Source organism: Gymnoscopelus microlampas (assembly GCF_963454915.1).
Source record: "Gymnoscopelus microlampas genome assembly, chromosome: 21".
In the NCBI taxonomy this organism is placed as follows: domain Eukaryota; kingdom Metazoa; phylum Chordata; class Actinopteri; order Myctophiformes; family Myctophidae; genus Gymnoscopelus; species Gymnoscopelus microlampas.
In genome coordinates, this window is record NC_139958.1 from 45198902 (window position 1) to 45222967 (window position 24066).

A 24066-nucleotide genomic window follows, 5' to 3' on the forward strand; every position below is an offset into this window, starting at 1 on the left:
GCTTGCTTCATACCTTGCTTATATATATATGTCCTGTCCTGTATTTGTTGTTACTGGCAGAGCTGTGTAACATTTATTTGCCTCTTCTCTTGGCCAGTGCACAATCGTAAAAGAGACTATGGTCTCAATGTGATTTTACTGGTTAAATAAAGGTTAAATAAAAAAAAAAAAAAAAAAAATAAATTGCACATATTGTACAGTGAAATATGTTCTCTGTATTTAACCCGGGAGCAGTTGTGTCTTGCACAGGGACACTTCAACACATGCGAATAAGCCTCTGTGCTGTGCCTCCCGGCACGGCTTTGAGTTGTTCCGCCACTGCCTACCGCACCCTTATGATACACCTTAATCTTATCCTGTAAATACCCTTTAAATGGACCCCAGGACATATTCATCGCTTTCGGTATGTGTATGGGCAGGTTATGCCGTCATATGGTCATCTTTGACGTCACAGTACTGACATCATAGCTGAGTGACATCATAATAGTCTCAAACGTATATAGACTCGCCATGCACTGCGCGTGTGGCCTCCAAGACCTCCGGAATTAAGTGTGTGTAGGCCTACTAGTGATAGTCCATATAAAACACAACGGTCGATACAAAACGCCTCGCCACGGTTTCAAAAGCATGGAAGCCGTTGTGAGCGAGGTGGTCGCACCAGAAGATCTTTTACGGTTGGAGCGGAAATACAACGGCGAGGCGCTGAAAGGTGTCGCGTCCAAAGAGACCACGTTTGAATACGCGTCGTGTCTGATCAGGAGCAAGTACTCGGATGACATCAAGAAGGGCATCGTTCTGTTGGCTGAGCTGATGCAGAGCGGAGGAACGACGGACGGGTCAAACAACAACAACAGAGACCTGCTGTTCTACCTGTCGGTGGCCAACTACAGACTGAAGGAATACGAGAAGGCCCTGAGGTTCATCGGGACGTTGCTGAGGAGCGAGCCGGAGAACCGGCAGGCCGCGGACATGGAGAGGCTCATAGATGAGGCGCTGAAGAAGGACGGCCTGGTGGGCATGGCGATCGTGGGAGGGATTTGCCTGTCCGTGGTCGGGCTGGCGGGCCTCATCGGGTGGGCGACGTCAAAGGGAGCATTAGGAATATCTAATGAATGATGAACACGGTACACTGTTCTCGACGTCGGGCCTGGGGTCCAAACGTTTTCATGTCAAGGACCCCCAATTAATATGTGTGTTTGTCTGTGGAACCCCTGAGAATATTTTGTGCCAGAACCCAAATAAAAAATAATGTGTTGTTAAAATGGTTCAGAAATATTCAAAATGTGTCACGTTTTTTCGAGATTGTTTTGAAAATAGCTAGAGCTTGTAGATCGGCTATTTTCGGCGATTCTAAAAACGCCTTCTAAATCCTGACCTAAGTTTTCTGAAAAACTTCAAATATTTATTCAATAATTGCTATAAATGTATATTGCTATATACTGTACTGTACACAAAATGGGTTAAGTCATTTTGCTGGGGACCCCCTGAACCCCCCTCAAGGACCTCTGGGGATCCCGGGACCCCATTTTGAGAACACTGATCTACACATTCTCCCTGTCATATATGTCACATATGTCGCAACTTGGGAGCAACATCTGACCATCCATCAGATGTTTAACATGGTCACACCACTTTGTAACGTTTTTTTGGGGGCGAATGGCCGTGCCAAGTGGTGCGGAGTCCACTTCAGCCGACTCGGTTGCATACCTGTACTGTTAATGAGCTTGGGTTAGGCTATTCAATCAATGAATCTAACCCGTTTGATGTCACGGGTGTGAGAATGTGCTGCGCTGTTTGGTGTGTTTAGCTCCAGACAGACGCAAACAAACAACAGGCACACACACACAGGGGTGAAAACATAATCTCCCTGCTGGTCTTTGGCCTGACAGAGATGGAAGAAACAACAAAACAAGGCGTGGTCCAATAAGGACGTGGCTCCCATGTGGATCCATGACATCATACTGATGGTGATGTCTGTCATGGCCAAATACGGAGTGACAGTGCCGGGACGGTGTACGTGAGGTTGTGAATACACAAAGACAATTTTACAAGAATACATCAACCCTGGCGCTCGGGTGGCGCAGTGGTAAAGTCCCTGCCCACCACCACGGACGTACCTGTCAGCAGGGAGTGTTGGGCGGGAGGAGTAGGGTGAAGGCTCTTCATCCTCCTGGTGGGGGCTCCTCGCAGAAATGTGGGGAGGAATCAATTGGCATAACGACTAAATTGGGGAAAAAAGGGATAATATATATATATATATATATATATATATATATCTGCTGTCCAGCGCGAAACTACTAACTCCAAAACGCTCATTGTTCAGGAAACGAAAAAACAAAATATACGTTTTTCAGAAAATGAAGAAAACCTTATATTTTTAAAACAAATCAATACTACCTCATCAAAGTTGGTATAGTGACTGTATATATTGTGAGATACTTGCATGTGTCATTATATTATCAACACTTTACCCAAATCGCGGGTAAATCAACACTTTACCCAGCGCGATTGGAGTTAGTAGTTTCAGGACTAAACAGGACTTTAAATATTACAATAACTTCTGCAAAGAGGTAGTAGAACACTAGCGCGACAGAAATGCTATGAACATCTTTCTTCTTATCACAATGCTCTCCTCATTAAACACTTCATAGATTTTAGAAATATAATTACTTGTTTTCATAACATTAGCGTCAGTGCTAAGTTTGATAAACAGGTACACTGCATAGTTTTAACAGACTACGGGGAGTCTGTTTACGTGTTCCTCCTCCTCGTTCACTGCGCAACGCGCACTGCTAATGCTGTGAAAGCAGCACTGTGTAGAGGAGAGGGGGGAGTTGTTTGTTTTTGACGGACAGTTTGAGGATCCAATGGATTTGGGAGTTTTCGTCTGAGGAGCTTTTTAATACTTTTCATTGGTTCAAATGTTTAGATTTTTTTACACAGATGTGAAGGGTGTTCAATAGCGTCGATTTATAAAAAAAACAAAAAAAGATGAAAATGGAGTTAGCTGGTTCGTCCTGGACACCGACGATATATATATATATATATATACGTATCAACCCTGGTCTATTATAATTAACTAAAAACAAATTTGGTAGGGAGAGTGGGGGGTAGGTGGCAGAGACATACAGAACAGACATACACTCCTAACCTCAGAAAGGCAGAGAGCTTCACGATCAAAGCGGGTGATGATATCATCAAAAGAAAAAACGAAATTACCTACCTGGGCTCTATCTTGGAGGCTGACCTCTCTGGTGACAAAAATGCTGAAAAAACGATCAAAACGGTCCACAAAAAAACACGCTATTTGCGGAGTATTGATCGTAAAGTCAGTAAGAAGACTCTGAAGACTCTTGCAGTGGCCCTCATACAAGGTCATTACGATTATGCATGTACTTCATGGTATCACAACACCACCAAGGCCTTAAAAACAAGGCTCCAAACATCCCAAAACAAACTTGTAAGGCTACTTCTTGGCCTCAACTTCAAAACCCATCTAACCCCTGATCATTTTGATAGGATTGGATGGCTTAGGGTTGCGGACAGAGTACAGCAACTTGCTATGGGCCTGGTCTTCAAGATATATCACAACATTGGGATCCCCCTGTATTTGTCAAAATACTTCCAAAATGTTAATGATGTCCACGATCACAATACCAGAGGCAGCTCCACAAACCTTGTCCAACCCTTTTTTGGCTCAACAAAGGGAAGTAACTCGTTCTCATGCTATTCATCAAAAATGTGGAACGCCCTACCAAAAGGAGTAAAGGAGTGTAAAACCCTACTCTCTTTCAAAACAGCCCTAAAGATACACCTTCAGGAGGCTGCAATTGGAAAATGGCCCCTGTCTAAGTCCTAACCTAACCTACCCCCCCCCCCCTCTCTCCTTCTCCTCTTGTACATATTTTTCACTCTTCATACCAGTAACCTGTAAACTGATTGTATGACATTCTATAGTAGTTGTGTATATCTGTCTGTCTCTTATATGTCATCATGATTTGTGTGCATGGGGAACTCATTTGAAACAAGCTCTGTGCTTTTATGAGTCTTCCAGTTTAGTAGACCTTGTATTGTGAATTTGTACTTCCATGTACTGTTGTTCTCATGTCTTACTAAATAAAGTACATCAATCAATCAATCAAACAATAATAAATACATTCATACAATTAACTACAAATTAGACAAAAATAACCTGTTACAACTTAACTCATCCATACACCTGTGCCATCTGAAACACAAAGGAGAGCCACAGCTACTCATTATTTGTATACTGTATTGATTAATGCTATTTGTAACAAAATAGCACAGCTAATTATCTTTGACATATTCATGGGTTCAACCGTGCACATTGTCTTTCTTTTTTGGATGACTGATTATTGATTTAATGCAATGATTGTTGATTAGGTTACCATGGTGACTGCATGCTCACTGCTGGCCACACACACACACACACACACACACACACACACACACACACACACACACACACACACACACACACACACACACACTCTCTCACACACACACACACACACACACACACACACACACACACACACACACACACACACACGGCGGCTCTAGTGTCATTCATCCACACACACTAGTTGCGAGCAGCTTCACATTGCTTGCACATCAACTCCAGCAGCAATAACATTCATTAATATAACATTAATTAAACGACAATCACCATGGCTGCAGATCCCAGAATCAGACAGATCAAGATAAAAACCGGCGTGGTGAAGCGGTGAGTTTTTACTTAAAAAGTTGACATTATGCTAGGTTACTAAGCCATGACTGTCACGACCGTCATGGATGCACTTCAACATAGTGTTTAGACTTTCTCCCCTTTTGGTCCGTACATCTACATTAACGTTCAGATTCCAAATATAAAGTGCTTACTCCATGGCCACAGATGTTAAAATGATGTACGGGCCTTCAGAAGTACCCGTATGTTCCGTATTGTTCAATGAAAAGCATTTTAATCCGATCGCTGGCCATTTTCTCCGTATTTTCTCCATTGGCTTTCAACTACGCGACCCTATCGGTTGGGAGGCGTATTGCACTCTGATACATTATAACTCTATGAGAAAATGGCCACCGATTGGATTAAAATGCTTTGTATTGAACAATATGGAAGATAAGGGTACTTCTGAGGGTCCGTAAATCATTTTAACATACGTGGCCATGGCGTAAGCACTTTATATTTGAAATCGGAACGTTTATGTAGATGTTCGGACCAAAAAGGGATAACGTGCAAACACTAGGTTGACGTTCATGACTGCCATGATATGACAGTTAGGTTTCAGGGCTACAGCTGTTCCTATGCTAACTAGCTTTTTTTTTTAAAGAAATAACTTGTGTGACGACTGTAAGCTGTTTTAGCTTTCTCGAAAATAGCCGATCCACAAGTTGTGAGCTTGTAGATTGGCCATTTTCGAATGACGTTGGTTTTCACTGTACAATGAATGATGATTCTTGTGCTCATATTATGCTAACTGCGGTTAGCTTGTTAGAAATTACATATTGTGAGGACTGTATGCTGTTTTAGCTCGTGTGCTAATGCTTAGTTAGCATCCACATGAAGCTGTAATTAAAACAGTTTAGTAACTTCAGTTCTACTGAGGAAGACAAACATTAAATGGAGGTATGAACAAGAAATGTTCCTCAAACGTTCAGCTAAAAACTCTCGTGTCGCTTGGTTTTTATGATATTTACTTCTCGCTCTTATCTGGTCTAGAGCCCGCCCTACTGTATCCGGTTAATTCACAAGCACACATGCCTGCACGTACTACGGGCCGTTTCCGTATCCGGATTGGAGCGGATATGCAAACTTCAAAGACTTGCGATATGATCCCAGTCTAAACGTCCAGCTAGCAACTCCACAGTGGTGGAAAGTAACTAGTACATTTACTTAAGTACGTACTTAAGTGCAATTTTGAGGTATTTTTTACTTTACTGGAGTATTTCCAATTATCCATACTTTTACTTCTACTCCACTACATCTCAGATGGAACTATTATACTTTTACTCCACTACAATTATTTGACAACTTTAGTTTCTAGTTACTTTATAGTTTTTGATACTAATTACAAAACATACATTAACCACTTCAGCTCTGTATACATTTCGGCCATTTGAAAATAGCCGATCTACCATTATTTTCTTTTTACTTTTGACTCCACTACATTTCTAGGAAGAGACTCTTGGCACTCACGCTTACAAAAGTAAATTATGAATTAATCACTTAAGCCCTATTTCAAATATAGTGAAAATAAAGGAAAAGGCCATTAGTGCATCAAAAGTAATCAGCAAACTAAACTATAAAAACTAGTCAAACATTGGCTAAATTGTCAAATAATATAAGACAGAGAGAAAAAAAAAAGGAAAATAGCTGATCTACAAGCTCACAACGCCTCACGTTGCTAGGCGTTGTGAGCTTGTAAATCGGCTATTTTCTGTGGAACCGAGTCAAACTAAATGTAATGCCTCTACTCGAATATCTATGATTATTTTGGGGGGTCCCCAGTTCAAATATGAATATTTTGGGGGGTCACGGCCTGAAAAGGTTGAGCACCACTGCCCTAGCACTCACCTCTTTTAGAATAGCATGTTGTTTAGCTGGTATTGAGCCACATAACTCTTCGCCGAAAATTGCAGATCTAAAGGCTCACAATGCGCCACAGCGTTTTAAGCTTGTAGATCGGCTATTTTCTGTGCATGTTCTGTGCAAACCAAAAATAGTTCCTTTTCCTATCCCCCCCCCCCCCCCCCCCCCCCCCCCCCGTAGTAACCTCGAGGACCCCCGTTGAAGGCCCATGATATAGATTAGTATCAACTGTAGATGTACATTCTTTACTGGAGAGTCGGGGCTGGGTTCTGCTCAATGGCTGCCAGTGAGAGGTGCTGAAATGATTATCATTATACATTTTATTATGACAGTAAAAACGTTTAGTGTTCATTAAGGAACTTTGGTGGGATCAATTCAACTGGGCCTCCACCGCAGTTTAGCTAATGAGTCAGGTGGCCATTCATGCCACATGTTATGCATTTCTATCGGCCAGAATGTGAAATCTTGTGGCCAAGGCCATCTGGCCACAATGCTGAGGAAACCCATTGCCTCTTCATCACATTTTTTATTGGTGCTATTAATGTAGGGTAATTTACCGTAGGGACTGTCAATTATTCATTCGTTAACATTACGAATCATCGACGAAAGACATCTAAATTGTGCATCTGTATTTCCCATAGTGTTGAAAGAAACTGCACGTAAATAGTAAAATCGTATTTTGTATGCGTAAGTCCCGGTGAAATACAATGCCGTTTATTTATATAGTCCAATTTACTTTAGTTACATGTGGCAACTTCAGGAGGACGTTTCCATTCTGGGGTGGCCCAGAAATACCAGGCTCATAGTTCACACCAAGCATTATGACCATAACCATAATCATAATAACTACAGTTAATTGTTCACCTCTTTATAGTTGTGGTGTGGACTCTGCCATCCGCTTGAGTTACAATTTATTGTGCTTCATGTGAACAACCCTTATACCTCAGTTTCCTTTACTAATTATTTCATGACCAGGACACGTGGCCAAATTAATTGATATAACATTATTTTGTTGTAATCTAGTGTCCAATCTGTCCATATGTCTATATGTATGTGTCTATATTCTATATCTCTGCTGTCGGGCAAGAAACCAGCTAACTCCAAAATGTTCATTTTAAAGGAAATGACAAAAACAAAACAAAAAGTAACAGCTGAATGGACCTCCAAGCTCACAATGAGGTTGGAGGTCCAACACAGAACGTTTGAGGATCCAATGGAGTTAGCTGGTTTTGTCAGAAGCGCTTTTTAATACTTTTCATTGGTTCAATATTTTTTTAATCAACACACAGACGTAAAGGCTGTTCAATAGCACTGATTTATGGGGGAAAAAATGCAAAAGCGGAAAAATGTGTTTGCTGGTTTCTGTCCGACAGCAACGATATGTTATGGACTATTCTATAGGTTGCTATGGACTACAACCTTTAGCTTGAGACCCAAAAGAGACATTTGATGTCTTCCCGCGACCCAAACTAGTGAAAATAGCTCACAACAATTTTACTTCTTCTGTTTTTCTCAATTACGGAATTTCTTGGATTCTTTACTTACTTATTTATGTATGCAATTATTTTGAAAACATTTAGAATGTGTATATTAAACATTTATTAATTTATGAAAATGAAAAATAAAGGGATATTTACTTACAACCCATATACAAATGGGCCCACGACCCAAAAATGGGTCCCGAACCCAGGGTTTGGGAACCACTGGACCTAGAGTTACATTTTACGGGCTGTAGTTTCGTAGTTTTGTTTCTGTCTCATTGCACGTTTGGTTTTGTGTGTCTTTGGTCTTGGTTTGGTTTTGTGTGTCACTGTCTTTGGTCTTGGTTTGGTTTTGTGTGTCACTGTCTTTGGTCTTGGTTTGGTTTTGTGTGTCACTGTCTTTGGTCTTGGTTTGGTTTTGTGTGTCTTTGGTCTTGGTTTTGGGTTTTGTGTATCTTTGTGGTTTTGTAGTCTCTTCCATTAGCGTTAGGTTGTGTCTCCAGGTCTTCTCTGTCAGAACGTACGGAAAGAAGCAGGCTGTTCTTCCATCCAGGCCTTCTCTTTCTCTCTCTCTCTCTTTCTTTCTTTCCTGCCATTCCAGTCAGTGGCTTTGTGCCCCGGCGAGGCGGATGCCCTTAATAAAATGACAACAGTAATTTGCCTTTGTCATTGGGGCTGTGGAACCCGAACGGCCCTCCACTGTGGGCTCAAAAATACAGTGTGAGAGAGGAAGGCGGCCCCCGAACGCGTGTGTCGACTTACCTCTAATGCCCTTTTTTTCCCTCTATTTTCCAGAGAGCTGCCTTTTCCATTAAGGCGTCGGTGGCAGGTCTATTTAAAAAAAAAGCAGGGCTCCCACAGTCTGGGAGAAATAAGAAAATTAACATCAGGACTGCATGGGGAGGAGTGAATGGACATTTTGTTATTAGACTGTCCTTCAGTTTTATTCAAATTATTCCAGGCCTTCGTCCTCTTCCCCGTCTCCTCCTCTTCTTCCTCGCTTTGCCGCCCTTTCTTTTTTGACTCCAAACAAGTGGCATCGCTCGTCTTCGCTGTCAGACGGAAACCTTGTATGTCCAAAGCCGTTACTATTCAGGAAAGGGGGGGAAAAGACCCTGTGTTCCAATGGATCCAATGTAGTTATTATTTAGTCACAAGCTCTTGTTAATACTTTTCATTGGTTCCATATTCATAAAAACCCAGTTTTCAGTTTTCCAAGTCTGACGTAATTTACGCATCTTACCTGGGTCGCGTTTTTTCCCCCCCATTCTGAATTCCCATAGATGTGTTTAATATCGCGTCAAATAAGAACTGTGTTCCAAAAATAAACAAATGACTCTTATGGATATGAAGCATCAACTGACGGTGAGAAAACGCTAATTACTTCCGCCGAATTAGTACATTTTTCGCCACAAACAGACTGTATCAAATATGAGTGACTGACTATCATAAACGACACAGAGCCACCTCCCTGACAATATCGCCGAGACAGTTTGTTTATTTTTGGCACAGCGCTCTATGAGCTTATAGTAGTTCCGCACCACAATTCTTATATGAGACGATTCTAAGATGACCCAATGTTATTCTCCATTAAATTACTTCCGCGACCCAGGGGATGAACGAGTGACGTCAGGACTTCTGTACTCTATAGCAAAAAATAGCAGATCTACAAGCTTGCGGCTGCGAAGCGTTGTGAATGTGTAGAGTGGCTATTTTTGCTACTTTTGTGTAACCCTGTAGTATGCCATTAATGTACAAAAAAAGACGTTGGAATATGGAAGTACAAGCTTTCTACCCGACAGTGACTTCTTCCGCCTCTCGGTGCTGCCTTTCTTTTGACTCTAAACAAGTGACATCACTCATTCTGCATAAGGTAGGGGGGGTGCATTTGCATATCGTCTCTGTCGGGTGTAAACGTCATTATGTCCAAAACTGTGACTTTTTAGGATTCAAATTCATTGAATCCTAAAAAGCTTGAGCTTGCGGACCTGCTTTAGTCCGTACTTTAGTACCACCTAAGTCTTCACTTAATGCGGCCCGCAGGTTAAAATCTGAATACTGATATATTATTGATTTCAGCTGTTACAATTCCAAACGTGCCAACATCACCCGCTTTAATGACTTCAGTCTATATTAGTAGCTTAATGACTAGTATTACAATTCTATAGTCGTTTTTATGTCCAATGTATTTGTATTTAAGGTCATAAAGTTAACATAAGTATAACTAAATGCATTTGAAATTAAATAAAAATGTTACTTTTCAGGATTCCAATTAAAAAATAGGCAGTCATTTACTAAGAAAGTTAAAATACGGAGGTGTCTGCCCGACAGTATATGCAATGTGGCCCTCTGGAGCGAGTGTGGAAATATAGCGGCCCTCTCCATCATCAAAGTTGCCCACCCCTGCTGTAGTGTAATCAAGTAGTGCGTTGATTTACGAAAAAAAAAAAAAAAAACACACAAAAAGTTAAAACATGGAGATAAACGACAGCTAACGACATGGTTTGCATATGGCGGCTGTTTAAAAGCGTCTTGATGGAAACATATTAAAATGAGCCGTAATTGATGTAAAATATGACAGAGTGCCATTAAGCCAGGCAGCGAGCAACACACAGAGAGGGAGGGGTGTACGGTAACGTGACTGATTAATGACGGAACACACACACACACACACACACACACACACACACACACACACACACATTTGTATCACTATACTTGTGAGGACGTCAACATTTCTGGACGGCATTGGAAATAGCTGACAATGGCCGATAAATAGCAGATCTACAAGGTCGCAGCGCTTCTCGTTGTGGGCTCATCCTTACAGATCGGCTTTTTTTCGATGCGTGATATTTTTTGTTTAAGCATTAAACAACCTTGTGTCTTGTCTGACTAGGCTGTCTAGAATGTCACAATTATTACAAAATCGTCTAATTGCATTTTTTTGACATAATCGCAATTATTTTTGCATAATCGTGAAAACGTTTTCAAATATTAAAAAAAGCAGAAATAGCTGATCTACAAGTTATACAAGTTTTGAGCTTGTAGATCAGCTATTTCTGTTATTTTCAAATGTATAAAATGATTAAATATGTCAATAATTTCTTTGTATAATTGAAGTTATTTGTCATATCTGGCTTGTGCAATTTTTGATTCGGAAGCCTAAAAGTCAAACAGAAATGTATTTTGTATTCATACGTTGCAATGTTCAACGCCAAACACACAATTAAATCGTTGATCGCAATTATTTGAGTGACAATTAATCGTCAACTTAAATTTGTAATCGTGACAGCCAGTGTTGCCAGATTCTGTGAGAGAAACAAGCAACCAGGTCTAGGAAAACACTTTAACACATACATCAGCTATTTGAAAATAGCAGATCTACAAGCTTGTGAGCTTGTATATCTGCTATTTTCAAATAAAATATTGTGGGGAAATTATAATAAACAGATCTGGCAACCCTGGTGACAGCCCTAGTGAAGACCAGGAGAGCTGTCCCCTCAATGTATGTCTATTACTCAATTTCTACAATACTTGTAGAAATTGGCCCTCACAAGTATGGTAATACAAGTGTACACACACACACACACACACACACACACACACACACACACACACACACACACACACACACACACACTGATTCGTTTTATGAAAAATTAATTTCACCTCGCCGTCGTTCCGACATGCAAGCACAGCCTGTAAAAAGAAAAAGAAAAACATTAGTTGTGAATCATTATCAATAGTGATATTTTCAAACTTCATTATGCCAATCAGGGTCAGAATCTATCTAATAGATTTGGTTTCATTTGGCCCGTAATTGATAAATAATCAGAACGTATCAATGTACTCAGGCTCCATTTTCACTAACAATCAAGTTAAAAGTGGCCCATTTACCACCTGACTTGGTTCAAATTAGGGACTAAATTGATGATCAATTAATCTGTAGAAAGGACTAGGGGTGTGTGTGTGTGTGTGTGTGTGTGTGTGTGTGTGTGTGTGTGTGTGTGTGTGTGTGTGTGTGTGTGTGTGTGTGTGTGTGTGTGTGTGTGTGTGTGTGTGTGTGTGTGTGTGTGTGTGTGTGTGTGTGTGTGTGTGTGATAATGGAGATAGCAGAGACTAAGTCGTCGTGGTGAAGTAGGAACTGAAAGACGCCATCACAAGCATATCGAAGCAGAAACCTTGTATCACCGTATTTCAACCTTTTTTTTTTTTTTTTTTCTTTGTCACACCAAAATAGAACAAGCAAGCGCTCTATGAGCTTAGTAGTTCCGCTATTTTTGAATGTTTTAACACATTGCCTGCCAGAGTTTTTTCAGATTTTTAGCTGTTGCCTGCCAGGGTTTTGCCATGTTTTTGGTACCTGTTCGCGTAGCCACAGATTTTTTTCCTCCAGTATGATTGATCCCCAGATGGTTTCTAATCACAGATGAGATTCAGGTGTGGTTTCACAAATGTCAACGAGGTCATTTTGACCTCGTTGACATGTTTGGTTGATGTTTCAATATAGCTCAAAAGCAGTAGTTTTAAACCAAAAAACAAAGTGAATTGTTTGTCCGTTTGAATTTTAACATTGAAGTGAATGGAGCAGCAAATCTTCGAACATTTTTAGCTCCTAATCTGTTCATAATTCGACAAGGGTTGAAATTATAAAAAAATGCAAAAAAAAATAAAAAAATTTTTTTTTGAAAAAAAATTTTTTTTTTTCCCTTTTTTCCAAAGACGTATATATACGTCATTGGCAGGCAACAGCTGATTTCTAAATGACGTATATATACGTCTTAGGCAGGCAATGTGTTAAGTGGAAGCGAAAGTGGTCACATTTGTCTGTGGGTTTTATGAATATTATTCAACCAATATTTTATACATACAAGGTTTCCACCCGAAAGCAACAATTATGTGAAAACATTAATAACTGTTACATAAGAGTGGTGTTTGGAAACCTGGTCAATCCTAAGGACAGTTTTTCCATTCAAGAATGAGACAGTAACTGTATCCTTTTATTTGAAATGTGCGAACACCAAATAAATAAAAGAACACTTTTCAGTTTAACATTTAAAGTAGGGATGACAGAATATAATGCAAAATATGATATTGGCCAATGAACTTAAATTTCATTAACAAAATGTCAAATTGTATTCGTAAACAGAAAGATACACCGTACATATGCCCCACAGACAAACAAATAAACAAACCTATGAAGCATTTCACAGCCAATAATAATACCAGATTAACAAATGGGTTCGGTAAATGGAAACAAAAACAAAACGAAGGGCACTTTTCCTCCCATGTTTGGACTTTGGCCCCCCGCTCACTTCACCTGTTCACCATACTAGGCATATAAATATGAACTGAGTGGAGAGGAGACTGTACTACACGGCACTGTAGTACAGTGCCGTGCCCTTCACTGAGCAAATGCTAACGATGATAAATTCATACATAAAAATGATTGTGTGTTATGTGACAGAAGGTAGACATGTTTGTATACATCCTAATATACAATAGAGAGTCGCGCGCATGCGTGGCTCTCCAAGCTGTTGGTGTCTGGGTCTCACCACCAAGTTAGGTTTCCAAGAGCTACATGGTTTCCAGGGGGAGCTTTCGCTTTTGGTTTGCGTGTCGAAACAAACACCGCTGTTGCATTGAACGTCTACACTGTCTCTCTCTCCGATGTGCGGCCCAGGCCACTAGGGCCCCACGCAGCGGCGAGACAGGAGGGCCACGCAGCGGCCCGAACCTCTAGTTGTATACACTAGAAGTTCGGCCGTTAGCCTGCGTTGCCAGCTTTTTCGCCCACATGATTGGCTGTTAAAAATGTGAGCAGTTTTACGTTTCACGATCAGCCCGGAAGTAAATTGCGAGCTGAAATATATGTAACACCGTATGATTATTAGATAGTAGAAGTGGAGACACATGTGAAGGTGGAAAAGAAAGTAGAAGTACTTTTATACTTTTGCATGAGCGAATTTTGTAGCAAGTTGGGAGGGAATTGGACCGCTGCTTTGGCCGTGAGTTGTACCTAAAGTTTTGGGTCCAGGGTGGGTCCACCCCTCTTATTGGTGTGGCAAGATTATATGATAGTGAATTTTGTATTTCAGTCTTTCTGAACATTCTGCTGGAATAATCACATTGCTGGCTGTTAAATATGTACATGTATTTTACACTTTCCCCCGCCTTATTATGTCATCCGTGAAAGTCAATTTAGTTATCTAAAATAAATGTGCACTCCAAATATAGTTTGATAATATGTTTAATTTGTGATTCATTCAGGTTTCACTCCTTGCAATGAATGGAGTCTTTCGGAGGTTTATACTGATGTTTTGTACATCACTTTTTCATAACAAGGACCCCCAAATGTATTTGGCCGTGGACCCCCTATCTGAAAATAGTTTGTGCCAGGGACCCTCCATACAAGATTTGTGTTGTTAAAATGTTTCAAAAAAGTTTTTTCAAGATTGTTTTGATTTTTGTATTTCTTATAGCAGATGCATTTAGGGTTTAAGGTGCTTAAACTGGTTTTGATGCTATTAATGACTTACTGTCATTTTGCTTGGGATCCCCTCGAGCCCCCTCAAGGGACCCCCACAAGTAACCCTGGAGGTCCCCAGACCTCACTGTGAGAACTACTGTTGTACATCTCCCAAAGAAGACTAGACATACTGTAATGTGTCTTGTTCCCAGCTGAAAAGGTGATCTCCTAAAATGTGTGTGTGTGTGTGTGTGTGTGTGTGTGTGTGTGTGTGTGTGTGTGTGTGTGTGTGTGTGTGTGTGTGTGTGTGTGTGTGTGTGTGTGTGTGTGTGTGTGTGTGTGTGTGTGTGTGTGTGTGTGTGTGTGTGTGTGTGTGTGTGCGTGTGCAGACTAGCTAAAGAGGAGCTCAGCTACATCAAAGAGGCCAAGCAGCAAGAAGAGAGGATAGAACGACTGAAAGCTGAAGCAGGAGACGAGTATGTGATCAAGAAACAGGTACTGTAATGTTGTGGTTCTCAGACTTTGTCATGTCAAGGACCCCCAAATTGACACTTATTAGCCCCCCATTTGAAAAAATATGCCAGAGACGACCTCCATAAGAGAAAACTTTTATGGCTCTAGCAGTGATTCTCAACCACTTTCATTTCAAGGACCCCAGTTTGACATGCATTAGGCTACAGACCCCCATTTAATGGCATTTCTATATCTGGGACCCCAATTGTATTGTAAATTCGATGTTAATTTAACTCTGAGAGTGTACAGATGGAACCAAATGGACCCTAACGGGTCCATTTGGTTCCATCTGTACACTCTCAGAGTTACAGACCCATAAGGGTCCATTTGGTTCCTAACTATCCATCCTTTAGCTGGGGACCCCCTGGAAAGGACCCAAGAACCAACGCTCTAATGTACAGGACTGGTGCTCTGACTTTTCTTTAGCTTCATTACCCTTTTTCATGTTATTTCTGAATTCAAGTACCCCCTGTTGTTAGCTCCGCTGTCGCGCCACAGTGTGTCTACGTAGGTGGTGCACCTCTTTCTTTTCCTGGCTGGTGCCCCTGGGTTGGCACGTAAAGTGACAATTTGCTTGCCACCAGGGTCCGGGTGCCTGACGCAGTGCCCAGCTTTAAGCTATACAGTATATTCTTTGTTGACTAGGTTCCCCCCAGGGCTCTGTGCTTGGTCCGCTCCTTTTCCCCCCCTCTATGCTAAATAGCCGATCAAGATCACAATTATTGTTCTATTTTCACCAAAGTGTTTGCCTGTTTTCGTAGAATGTTGGCCTGTTGTGACATGGTCAGCGTTAGGACGCTGAGGTTAATGAGGTTAAACTGATGTTGATGCTGTATTAAGTCATTTAGCTGGGGACCCCCTGGAACACCCTTCAAGTACCCACTTTGAGAACCACTGGGATAAGTGACGGACTGCAGTAGCCCTACAGTACAGCCGTGGAGAAGGCCCGCACACACACACGGACGCCATTTTGATGGCGTTGATCAGGATTCAGAGTCAAAGCTTGGTTTTGTTTGTTGATTCCCAGAGGAAAGGCTCAGCCTGGGGCTACGGTGGGATTGGTGGCTGTTAACCCATTTAGGCCGGGGAAAGAATCCTTTTTAGATCTCTTTGGGCTATTAAAAAATAGCAGATCTACAAGCTCGTAGCGCGGCACCGAGCGCCGCGCTACGAGCTTGTAGATCTGCTATTTTTGAAAAATCATGAAAGTTTGTGCAAATCTTGGAATATATATATTTTAAAGCAAACATTTGTAACTCAAATCTTTGCTTCTGGGGATTCTACAAATGTCTTCTAAATGTTGCTATAATATGAGTGGTTCTGTCAAGGACCCCCAGAATTATATGTATTTGGCCGCGGACCCCCATCTCAAAATATTTAGTTCCAGGGACCCCCGTGAAGCAAAGATTTGAGTTACAAATTACCTTTTAAAAATATATTTATATTTTCATATTTGCACAAATGTTCAATATCTTCAAAAAAAATTGCAGATCTACAAGCTTGTAGCCGCGCTATGAGCTTGTAGATCTGCTATTTTCTGAATAGCCCCAAAGCAATCTATAAAACGACACAGATGCGTTCCCGGCCTCAATGGGTTAAAGTGTGGGATTAGGGGTGGGGGATTAGGAGGCCAGAGGGATTATGGTTGGAGACGAGGGGTGTGAGGCGGCGCGGATTAGGACGCATTAGATGCTTTCATTTGAACTTTAATGGAATCAATAGACTCCTAAGTGTCATCTTTATCCAGCTGTGATGGGATCATATCCAGCACACTGTGGAGTTCACCGTCACATCTGTGCGTTTGGACTTGCTCCGCTGCTCCGGGGTCTGCTTCACCTTGTCACACAATGTCACACGCTGAGGGACACCAACCCGACACCACCCTGCTATAGGGGCCTGCTGTAGTCTGACAAGACAACCTGCGTGCGTGCGTGTGTGTGTGTGTGTGTGTGTGTGTGTGTGTGTGTGTGTGTGTGTGTGTGTGTGTGTGTGTGTGTGTGTGTGTGTGTGTGTGTGTGTGTGTGTGTGTGTATGTGCAGTACTATACTTGTGAGGGCCGAATGTCCCCACAAATATTTTAGAATAGGCTCTATGCACAGCAGCCATATTATCGCTTCCTTCACAGGTGTTACCAGTGATACTAATGAAGGCTCTGTTCCATTTAGTGTAGCACAGTAGTTCTCAGATTTTTGAATTTCAGATTTCCACGACCCCCATAACTCTCAGAGTTACACACCCGTAAAGGGCCATTTGGGAGTGTTTCCAGTGAGCCAACATGCACAATATCAGCACCCTGACTCCGTCTGACCAGAATGGAACAGAGCCTTCATTAGTATCATTGGTAGCACCTGTGAATGTCTTACAATATGGCTGCTGTGCATAGAGCCTATTAGAGAAACTAGACTATACCCGTCGGGGGATATGAGCACCCAAAGTATGTGCAGTTTGGGTTATGCACTGCGCACAGACAGTATATCAGGGATGGAAAGTGACTTTGTACTTGGTACCTGCAACACTTCCAACACACACGCACGCGCGTCACCGCGGCGCGGAGCCACAGAGAACACCCACAACACTTCCAACACACACACACACGCTTGCAAACACACACACACGCGCGACCCACCCGTCTCGAACACACACACACACGGCCGTCGTGTGCGTGCGCGACCCACCCGTCGCGAACACACACACGCGCGGCGATCCGTCACAAACACACACACGCGCAGCCAGTGTAGTCCCTGCCCAGTCTGTGGCCAGCAGCAGTAAACTGAGCACATGCGCAGTCGTAGTGTTGGGCAGCAGTCATCCCATAGCTGCCTTGCAGGGCTGTACCCATGGCGACGGAATCTCCAGTGTTGACATAAAAACGCTAATAAACAGCGTACATTTTGGGAAAGTTTAAAACGGGCGTCGGTGTTTGGTGCATATGCTAATGGTCAATGGGCGTGTGCAACTTCAGATCAATTGTTCCAGCCATTGAGGATGTTGTGTATTTGTAGTATGGACCCCAAGCTGCTTATATGTATTGAACATAACCCATATATGAAGATGTATTTACCCAGTCTAGCTGTTGCCATCTTTGAGTTAATTAAGGGAAATCTTACTGTCTACTACATGATGTTAATCTTGACCTGTTTGTTCAAAAGGAAGCCGGCTGCTAGGTGTGAATGGCAATTTACGTCATCTTTGTTAACCTGAGAGACAACAGGTCTGGCCTTTGTCTTCACTCCCAAGCTTCCTGACATGCAGTTGATAATCAGGTCGGCCATTGATCAAAGATGTTCCTTGTCTTCGTCTAGGTGGGGGTCTCACTGACCTCCATCAACCCAAATGTATCCGCCTGTTATTGTAATGTGAGCTACCTACAGTATAAAGAATTGAACTGAAAATGTGACTTGTTGTTAGTGCTGTCTCACTCCCCACGCCGTGAGGCTGGGTAGAGGGCTCCCTGGTGCTTATGCTGTTGTACTGAATGCTGAATAAACCGAATCATGATCAGACCGATCTGGATGTCTTCTTCTTCTTTTAAACAGATGGGCCTGGTAACTTCATTTATATGGCTATAATAATGCCTCAATTTACCACAGGTTGAAATACATACACACGCACACAAAACAATTGATGATCTATAAGTTTACGTTGTGAACTTGTAGATGATGTTCAAAAAATGTCAGCATTTTTTGGGACAATTTTCAGACATTTTCAATGCCCTCGTAAAATGGTGATGACCGCACAAGTATTGATTGATTGAAATTGATTGAAATTTTTATTAGGCAAAAGAATGTAAAACAACACAGTTACATTTATAATACCTTTGTCTAAGAGGTCCGACCAAAAAAGTCCTTGTGGACTTGTTTCCTTTGGGGTCCTTGAATTAATTTCATAGACATATATAGTAGCAACCAAACAGTTCAAAAATCAACATAAAAATACAGAGAAAAAATACCACTATGTACAAAAAAAAGCATGAAAAATCTGCATTTACGATTTTGAAGACCAGTCACATTTTTAGTTGTTTAACCCTGTCTTCCACCCTGAGCCAGCCTAGGCTGGCAAAGTGAATGGGAGAGAGGTGGGTCATTGGCCCCAGTCCGAGAAGTAGTCGAATCAGTTTGTTTTGGGAGGTTTGAAGCTTAGTCTTCAGTGACACTGAGGTGTTGGAGTACCAAGAGGAGCAAGCATAGTAAAAAAGGGGCTGAATCAGGGCCCTTGAGAGGGTCCTGAGGACCTGAGGTTTGACAAAAGAGGAAACTCTGCCCATAAATCTGGTTCTCTGGTTTACTCTTTTGACCACCTTTGTTGCCATGCTTTCACCTGTCAGGTATTTGTCAAGAAGACATCCCAAATAGGTAATCTCTTCTTTGCTAGAGATGATTGTGTCATCGACTTTGACCTTTAAGTAATTCACCTTCATCTTACTGAGGGAATGTTTGGTCCCAAAGAGAATGGATTCAGTTTTCCCAAGGTGTAGTGACAGTTTGTTATCAGTAAGCCAGGTACGGATTTTTGAGAGCTGTTCACAGTAGTACAGTAATACAAACAGTGTGTGTGTGTGTGTGTGTGTGTGTGTGTGTGTGTGTGTGTGTGTGTGTGTGTGTGTGTGTGTGTGTGTGTGTGTGTGTGTGTGTGTGTGTGTGTGTGTAATGCAGATGTGCATGCACTACAGATACCATATGTCCATGCTGTAGCGTTCAGCTCAGTAAAGGTGTGCTGTAGGTTAAGAAGTCTGTGACAGCATTCTAGTTGACTCCTCATGCTCTTTAGGCGGCCGTGGCAGTGAAACATTCCCAGGCTGTAGCATTTTCACTCCAGGAGCACCGAAGCCTGAATTATAACCTGCTGTGCGCAGAAAACAGCCGATCTGCAAGCTCACGACGCGCCATGAGCTTGTAGATCGGCTGTTGTTTGTACCCTGTACACCTTCTTGCAGACAACCTTCATTTAGAGCAAGAGCAAAACATAAACAACTCCAGAGTTTGTAGGCTATAGCAGTGGTTCTCAAACGTTTTTGTGCCAGGGGCCTCCAGAAGCAAAGACTTGAGTCAAAAAATAAATCTATATTAATAGATTTGCTAAATAAAAATCATGATTTAAAAAAAAAATCACACCCTGTGTGAAGAGAGTGGTGCCTTTGATGAGCCCCGTATTGACCCCCGTATTGATGTTGTCATCAATTTTTGTTTATTGGACAGACATACATACATACATATGGACACACGGACAAAGTCAGATATAGGAGTGGTTAGCACCACTCAATTAGCACCACTCAAAAATAGCAGATCTACAAGCTACGAGCTTGTATATCTGCTATTTATGAACAGCCAAAGTATAAAATATGGTTAAAGTGGTTAAAATTATTGTGATGCTACCCCTTGGGGGACAAGGACCTCTGAGGGCCCCGGGACCCCCAGAGGTCGAGCTGTGTCAGTGTACAGCCTCATGGCTACGGGCATAAAGCACAGACGAGGTCTAGGGTAGTTTTGCTGGGGGAAGATGAATTTGCCTGAACCCCTGCTGCTCATTCACCCCTCTGTCTCCTCATAAAGGGAGTGCAGGATGATGGTATCGATAGTATTGATAATATTCATAAAAGTAATGATTAGGGATGGGATGGTTGTAGTAATGATTAGGGATGGGAAATGGATCCCTTACGGGTCCATTTGGTTCCATTTGTACACTCTCAAAGTTACACACCCATAAGGGGCCATTTGGAAGCACATGAGGGTCCCTGGACCCTAGACCCACTGGTGTAGCAGAGTGTTTCCAGTGAGCCAACATGCACACAATATCAGCACCCTGACTCTGTTTGACCAGAATGGAACAGAGCCTTCATTAGTATCATTGGTAACACCTGTGAATGTCTTCATAATATGGCTGCTGTGAATAGAGCCTATTGTTTTGGCCCCATTTGTCATGACGTAACTTTCACTTGGTCCCATCCCTAGTATTGACAGTACTGATGATGTATTTTTCAGATTGAGGTACTACAGGAGTGCAGGATGATGGTCCCAGACTGTCATCGCAGGTTGGTGACGGCTCACACAGAACTGCTGCAGATACTGGTAAGATCTGGCTTTATTGACACAGGTTTACAGGTGTAAGTAACTTTATTGACACATCACAGGTTGACAGGTGTAAAATAACTTTATTGACACATCGCTGGTTAACAGGTGTAAAATAACTTTATTGACACATCACTGGTTAACAGGTGTATATAACTTTATTGACACATCAGTTAACAGGTGTATATAACTTTATTGACACATCAGTGGTTTACAGGTGTAAATACATGTATTGTCACCTCGCAGGTTTAAAGGTATAGATAACTTGGTTATTTATGCATGGTTAAAGGTAGGGCTGTGTGATATGACATTGAATCAATATTACAATTATTTCAGAGGTTTATTTTTGAATAGTGAAAATAGCAGATCCACAAGATCACACCGCTGTGCATCATGGCGCGTTGTGATGTGAGCTTGTAGATTGTCTTTATTTGCTATTTTTGTACACCACCATTGTACAACAAAGTATAATACAGGATTAAGTGGTTTCTAAATTCTATTAGAAATTTTGTCAATGTCAATTTGTTGATATAGATAAGAAAAAATAAATCCCCCAAAACATTGCTACTTGATTATTCAACTGCTTCTATTGGTTCTAAATAGTGGTTTTGATATATTTTCAGTTAATTTCCTAGTTAACCCATTGAAACCGGGAAAGCATCATTTTGTCCTTCCCTTGCAATTCTCGGTTAAGGTCGTTTAGTTTTGCTGTCAAGTCCGTAAGAAAACCCAAGTCCAATAACCAAGAATCGTCAGACAGCTGCTCATACTCCTCGTCTCTCGACTTTGCGTTGGCTATTCAAAAATAGCAGATCAAGTGCCGCGACAAAATACTGACACCAGGTTGAAAGTGGGTAATTCGATCTATTTCTTTAAATATTGAACCAATAAAAAGTATTAACAAGAGGCTTGTGACTAAATAATAACTACATTGGATCCTTTGGACTTCCTCCTTTTAAGCCAATGGGGAGTCCGCAATTCCTTCCCATACTCTGAACAGTCGTAAGAGCTCCGGTCACAGAACTCGTTGTGGGCTTGTAGATCAGCTACAGTATTATTGGGCTTTCCGCTGGGGGTCAAAAATGGCAAAGAATTCGTAAAAAAAACAAAATCTATCTTAAAATTTTGATTTAATACAAACCTGTGTGTGTGTGTTGGGGGTTAGTGTTAGGATAAGGCATTTAGAAGTTAGATTTAGGGATTAGAGATAAGAGTCATGCTTGAGAGGCATGGTGGCCTGGACAGCCGGGGCGCCTGATGGAGGGGAAAGGAACTGGTTGGAATAACGTGTTCCTGCCACGCGCTACGCGAAACTCCCCCCTGTCGGGTTATAAGAAGGCTTGTTAGCTCTCATGCATTGAAGGAGGCATGAGCTCGGCTCCCTAGGCTGGCAGAGGGAGTGTAGCGCCCAGGATTACTTAGACAATTGGCACTGGGTGAAAAACATGGGGTTGCAAAATCGTGAGATAAAAATGTAAGTAAAAAAATAAGTCATGCCTGATTCATACTTAAAGGACGACTTCACCGATTTTCAACCTATCTTCATATAATTGTTCCTCACTAATACTCATGATAAAATGGTGCCATTTTTTCCTACTTGGTCTGTGTCTCGTAGGAGGGCTTTGGACAGTCCAGTCTACCAGTGACATCATCGTTAGGCATGATTTTTTTTTCCAACAAGATTTCACATTTTTTATTTAGATTTTTATTAACACAAGAACAATGGCTTATTTTATTGCATTGCAACTTTCCAGGACTAAAAAGCCTGCAGTTTCTATTAGCTTGGATTCCCCATTGATGATGTCACTGGTAGACGGGACTCTGAACTGTCCACTACCGCCCTCCTCTGAGACACAGACCGAGTAGAAAAAAATTGTACCATTTTTATCATGAGTATTAGTGAGAACCAATTATATAAAGATAGGTTGAAAATCGGTGAAGTCGTCCTTTAATTGCGCGCTTATGTCGCGCACGGTAAAATAGCCGTCGCAGCGCGATGCGTTGTGAGCTTGTAGATCTGCTATTTTTTGGCTTTCGGCTTACGATAAAAAATGCCGCTGATAAAATTGGCGCTCTAAAATGTTGGTATCCTCACAGGTTTAGTAATACAAACCTGTGTGTGTGTGTGTGTGTGTGTGTGTGCGTGTGCGTGTGCGTGTGTGTTTCATCCAGGAAACGGAGGAGGATTTGGCTGAAGCAGGAGAGTACAAGGAGGCTCGGGGAGTATTGGACTCGGTGAAGCTTGAAGGCTGAGAGCGTCAGCCTGGCTGTGAAATGTGCTTTTCAAATGTCCATTCCTTCAGTCAGCAGACACACACACACACACACACACACACACACACACACACACACACACACACACACACACACACACACACACACACACACACAGACACAGACAAGCTCCTTCTCATGTATTTATTTCCATATTTTACAACCTGCACCCGGGGCTTAATATGCTTTCTCTCTAGTGTATGTCTTACAAGCGTCACAACAGATATTGTTTCTTACAGTAAAATGGTTTTGTGTTGGGTTGATATGCAAAGCAAATGAATTCTGTTCATAGACGTACACTACTAGTTTCAGTGCTTCTCCAAAATGCTTTCATGTCAAGGACCCCCAAATTATTGTGTTTGGCCGCCCGCGGACCCCCCCATCTGAACATATTTTGTGCCAGGGACCCACCCATGCAAGATTTATTAAGATATTCTAAATGTATCAAATTATTTCACGTTTGTTTTTTAAATATTTTCAAATATCCGAAGTATATATAGGATTAAAGTGGTTAAATTGATTTTTATGATGTATTAACTCATTTAGCTGGGGACCCCCTTTAACCCCCTCAAGGATCCCTGGGGGTCCCCGGACCCCACTTTGAGAACCAGTGTACTGTACGTGTCACAATAAACATATTGTTTCTTACAGGAA

At 41.8% G+C, this 24066-nt stretch overlaps 2 protein-coding genes across 2 annotated transcripts; both read left to right on the top strand.

The window, feature by feature from the left end:
- Nucleotides 1-627: 627 nt before the first annotated feature.
- LOC311038037 (mitochondrial fission 1 protein-like) lies at nucleotides 628-1116 on the top strand (the record flags this gene model as incomplete). Its single annotated transcript, XM_084047332.1, has 1 exon — nucleotides 628-1116. The coding sequence occupies one exon, from the start codon at nucleotides 628-630 to the stop codon at nucleotides 1114-1116; it is 489 nt and encodes a 162-aa protein (XP_083903458.1).
- A 3442-nt stretch (nucleotides 1117-4558) lies between these two features.
- Nucleotides 4559-24066, top strand: tbca (tubulin cofactor a). The gene is made up of 4 exons (XM_084046923.1): nucleotides 4559-4747; nucleotides 14950-15055; nucleotides 21052-21138; nucleotides 23311-24066. Exons 1-4 carry the CDS (start codon nucleotides 4692-4694, stop codon nucleotides 23389-23391), a joined length of 330 nt encoding a protein of 109 aa, XP_083903049.1. The 5' UTR covers nucleotides 4559-4691; the 3' UTR covers nucleotides 23392-24066.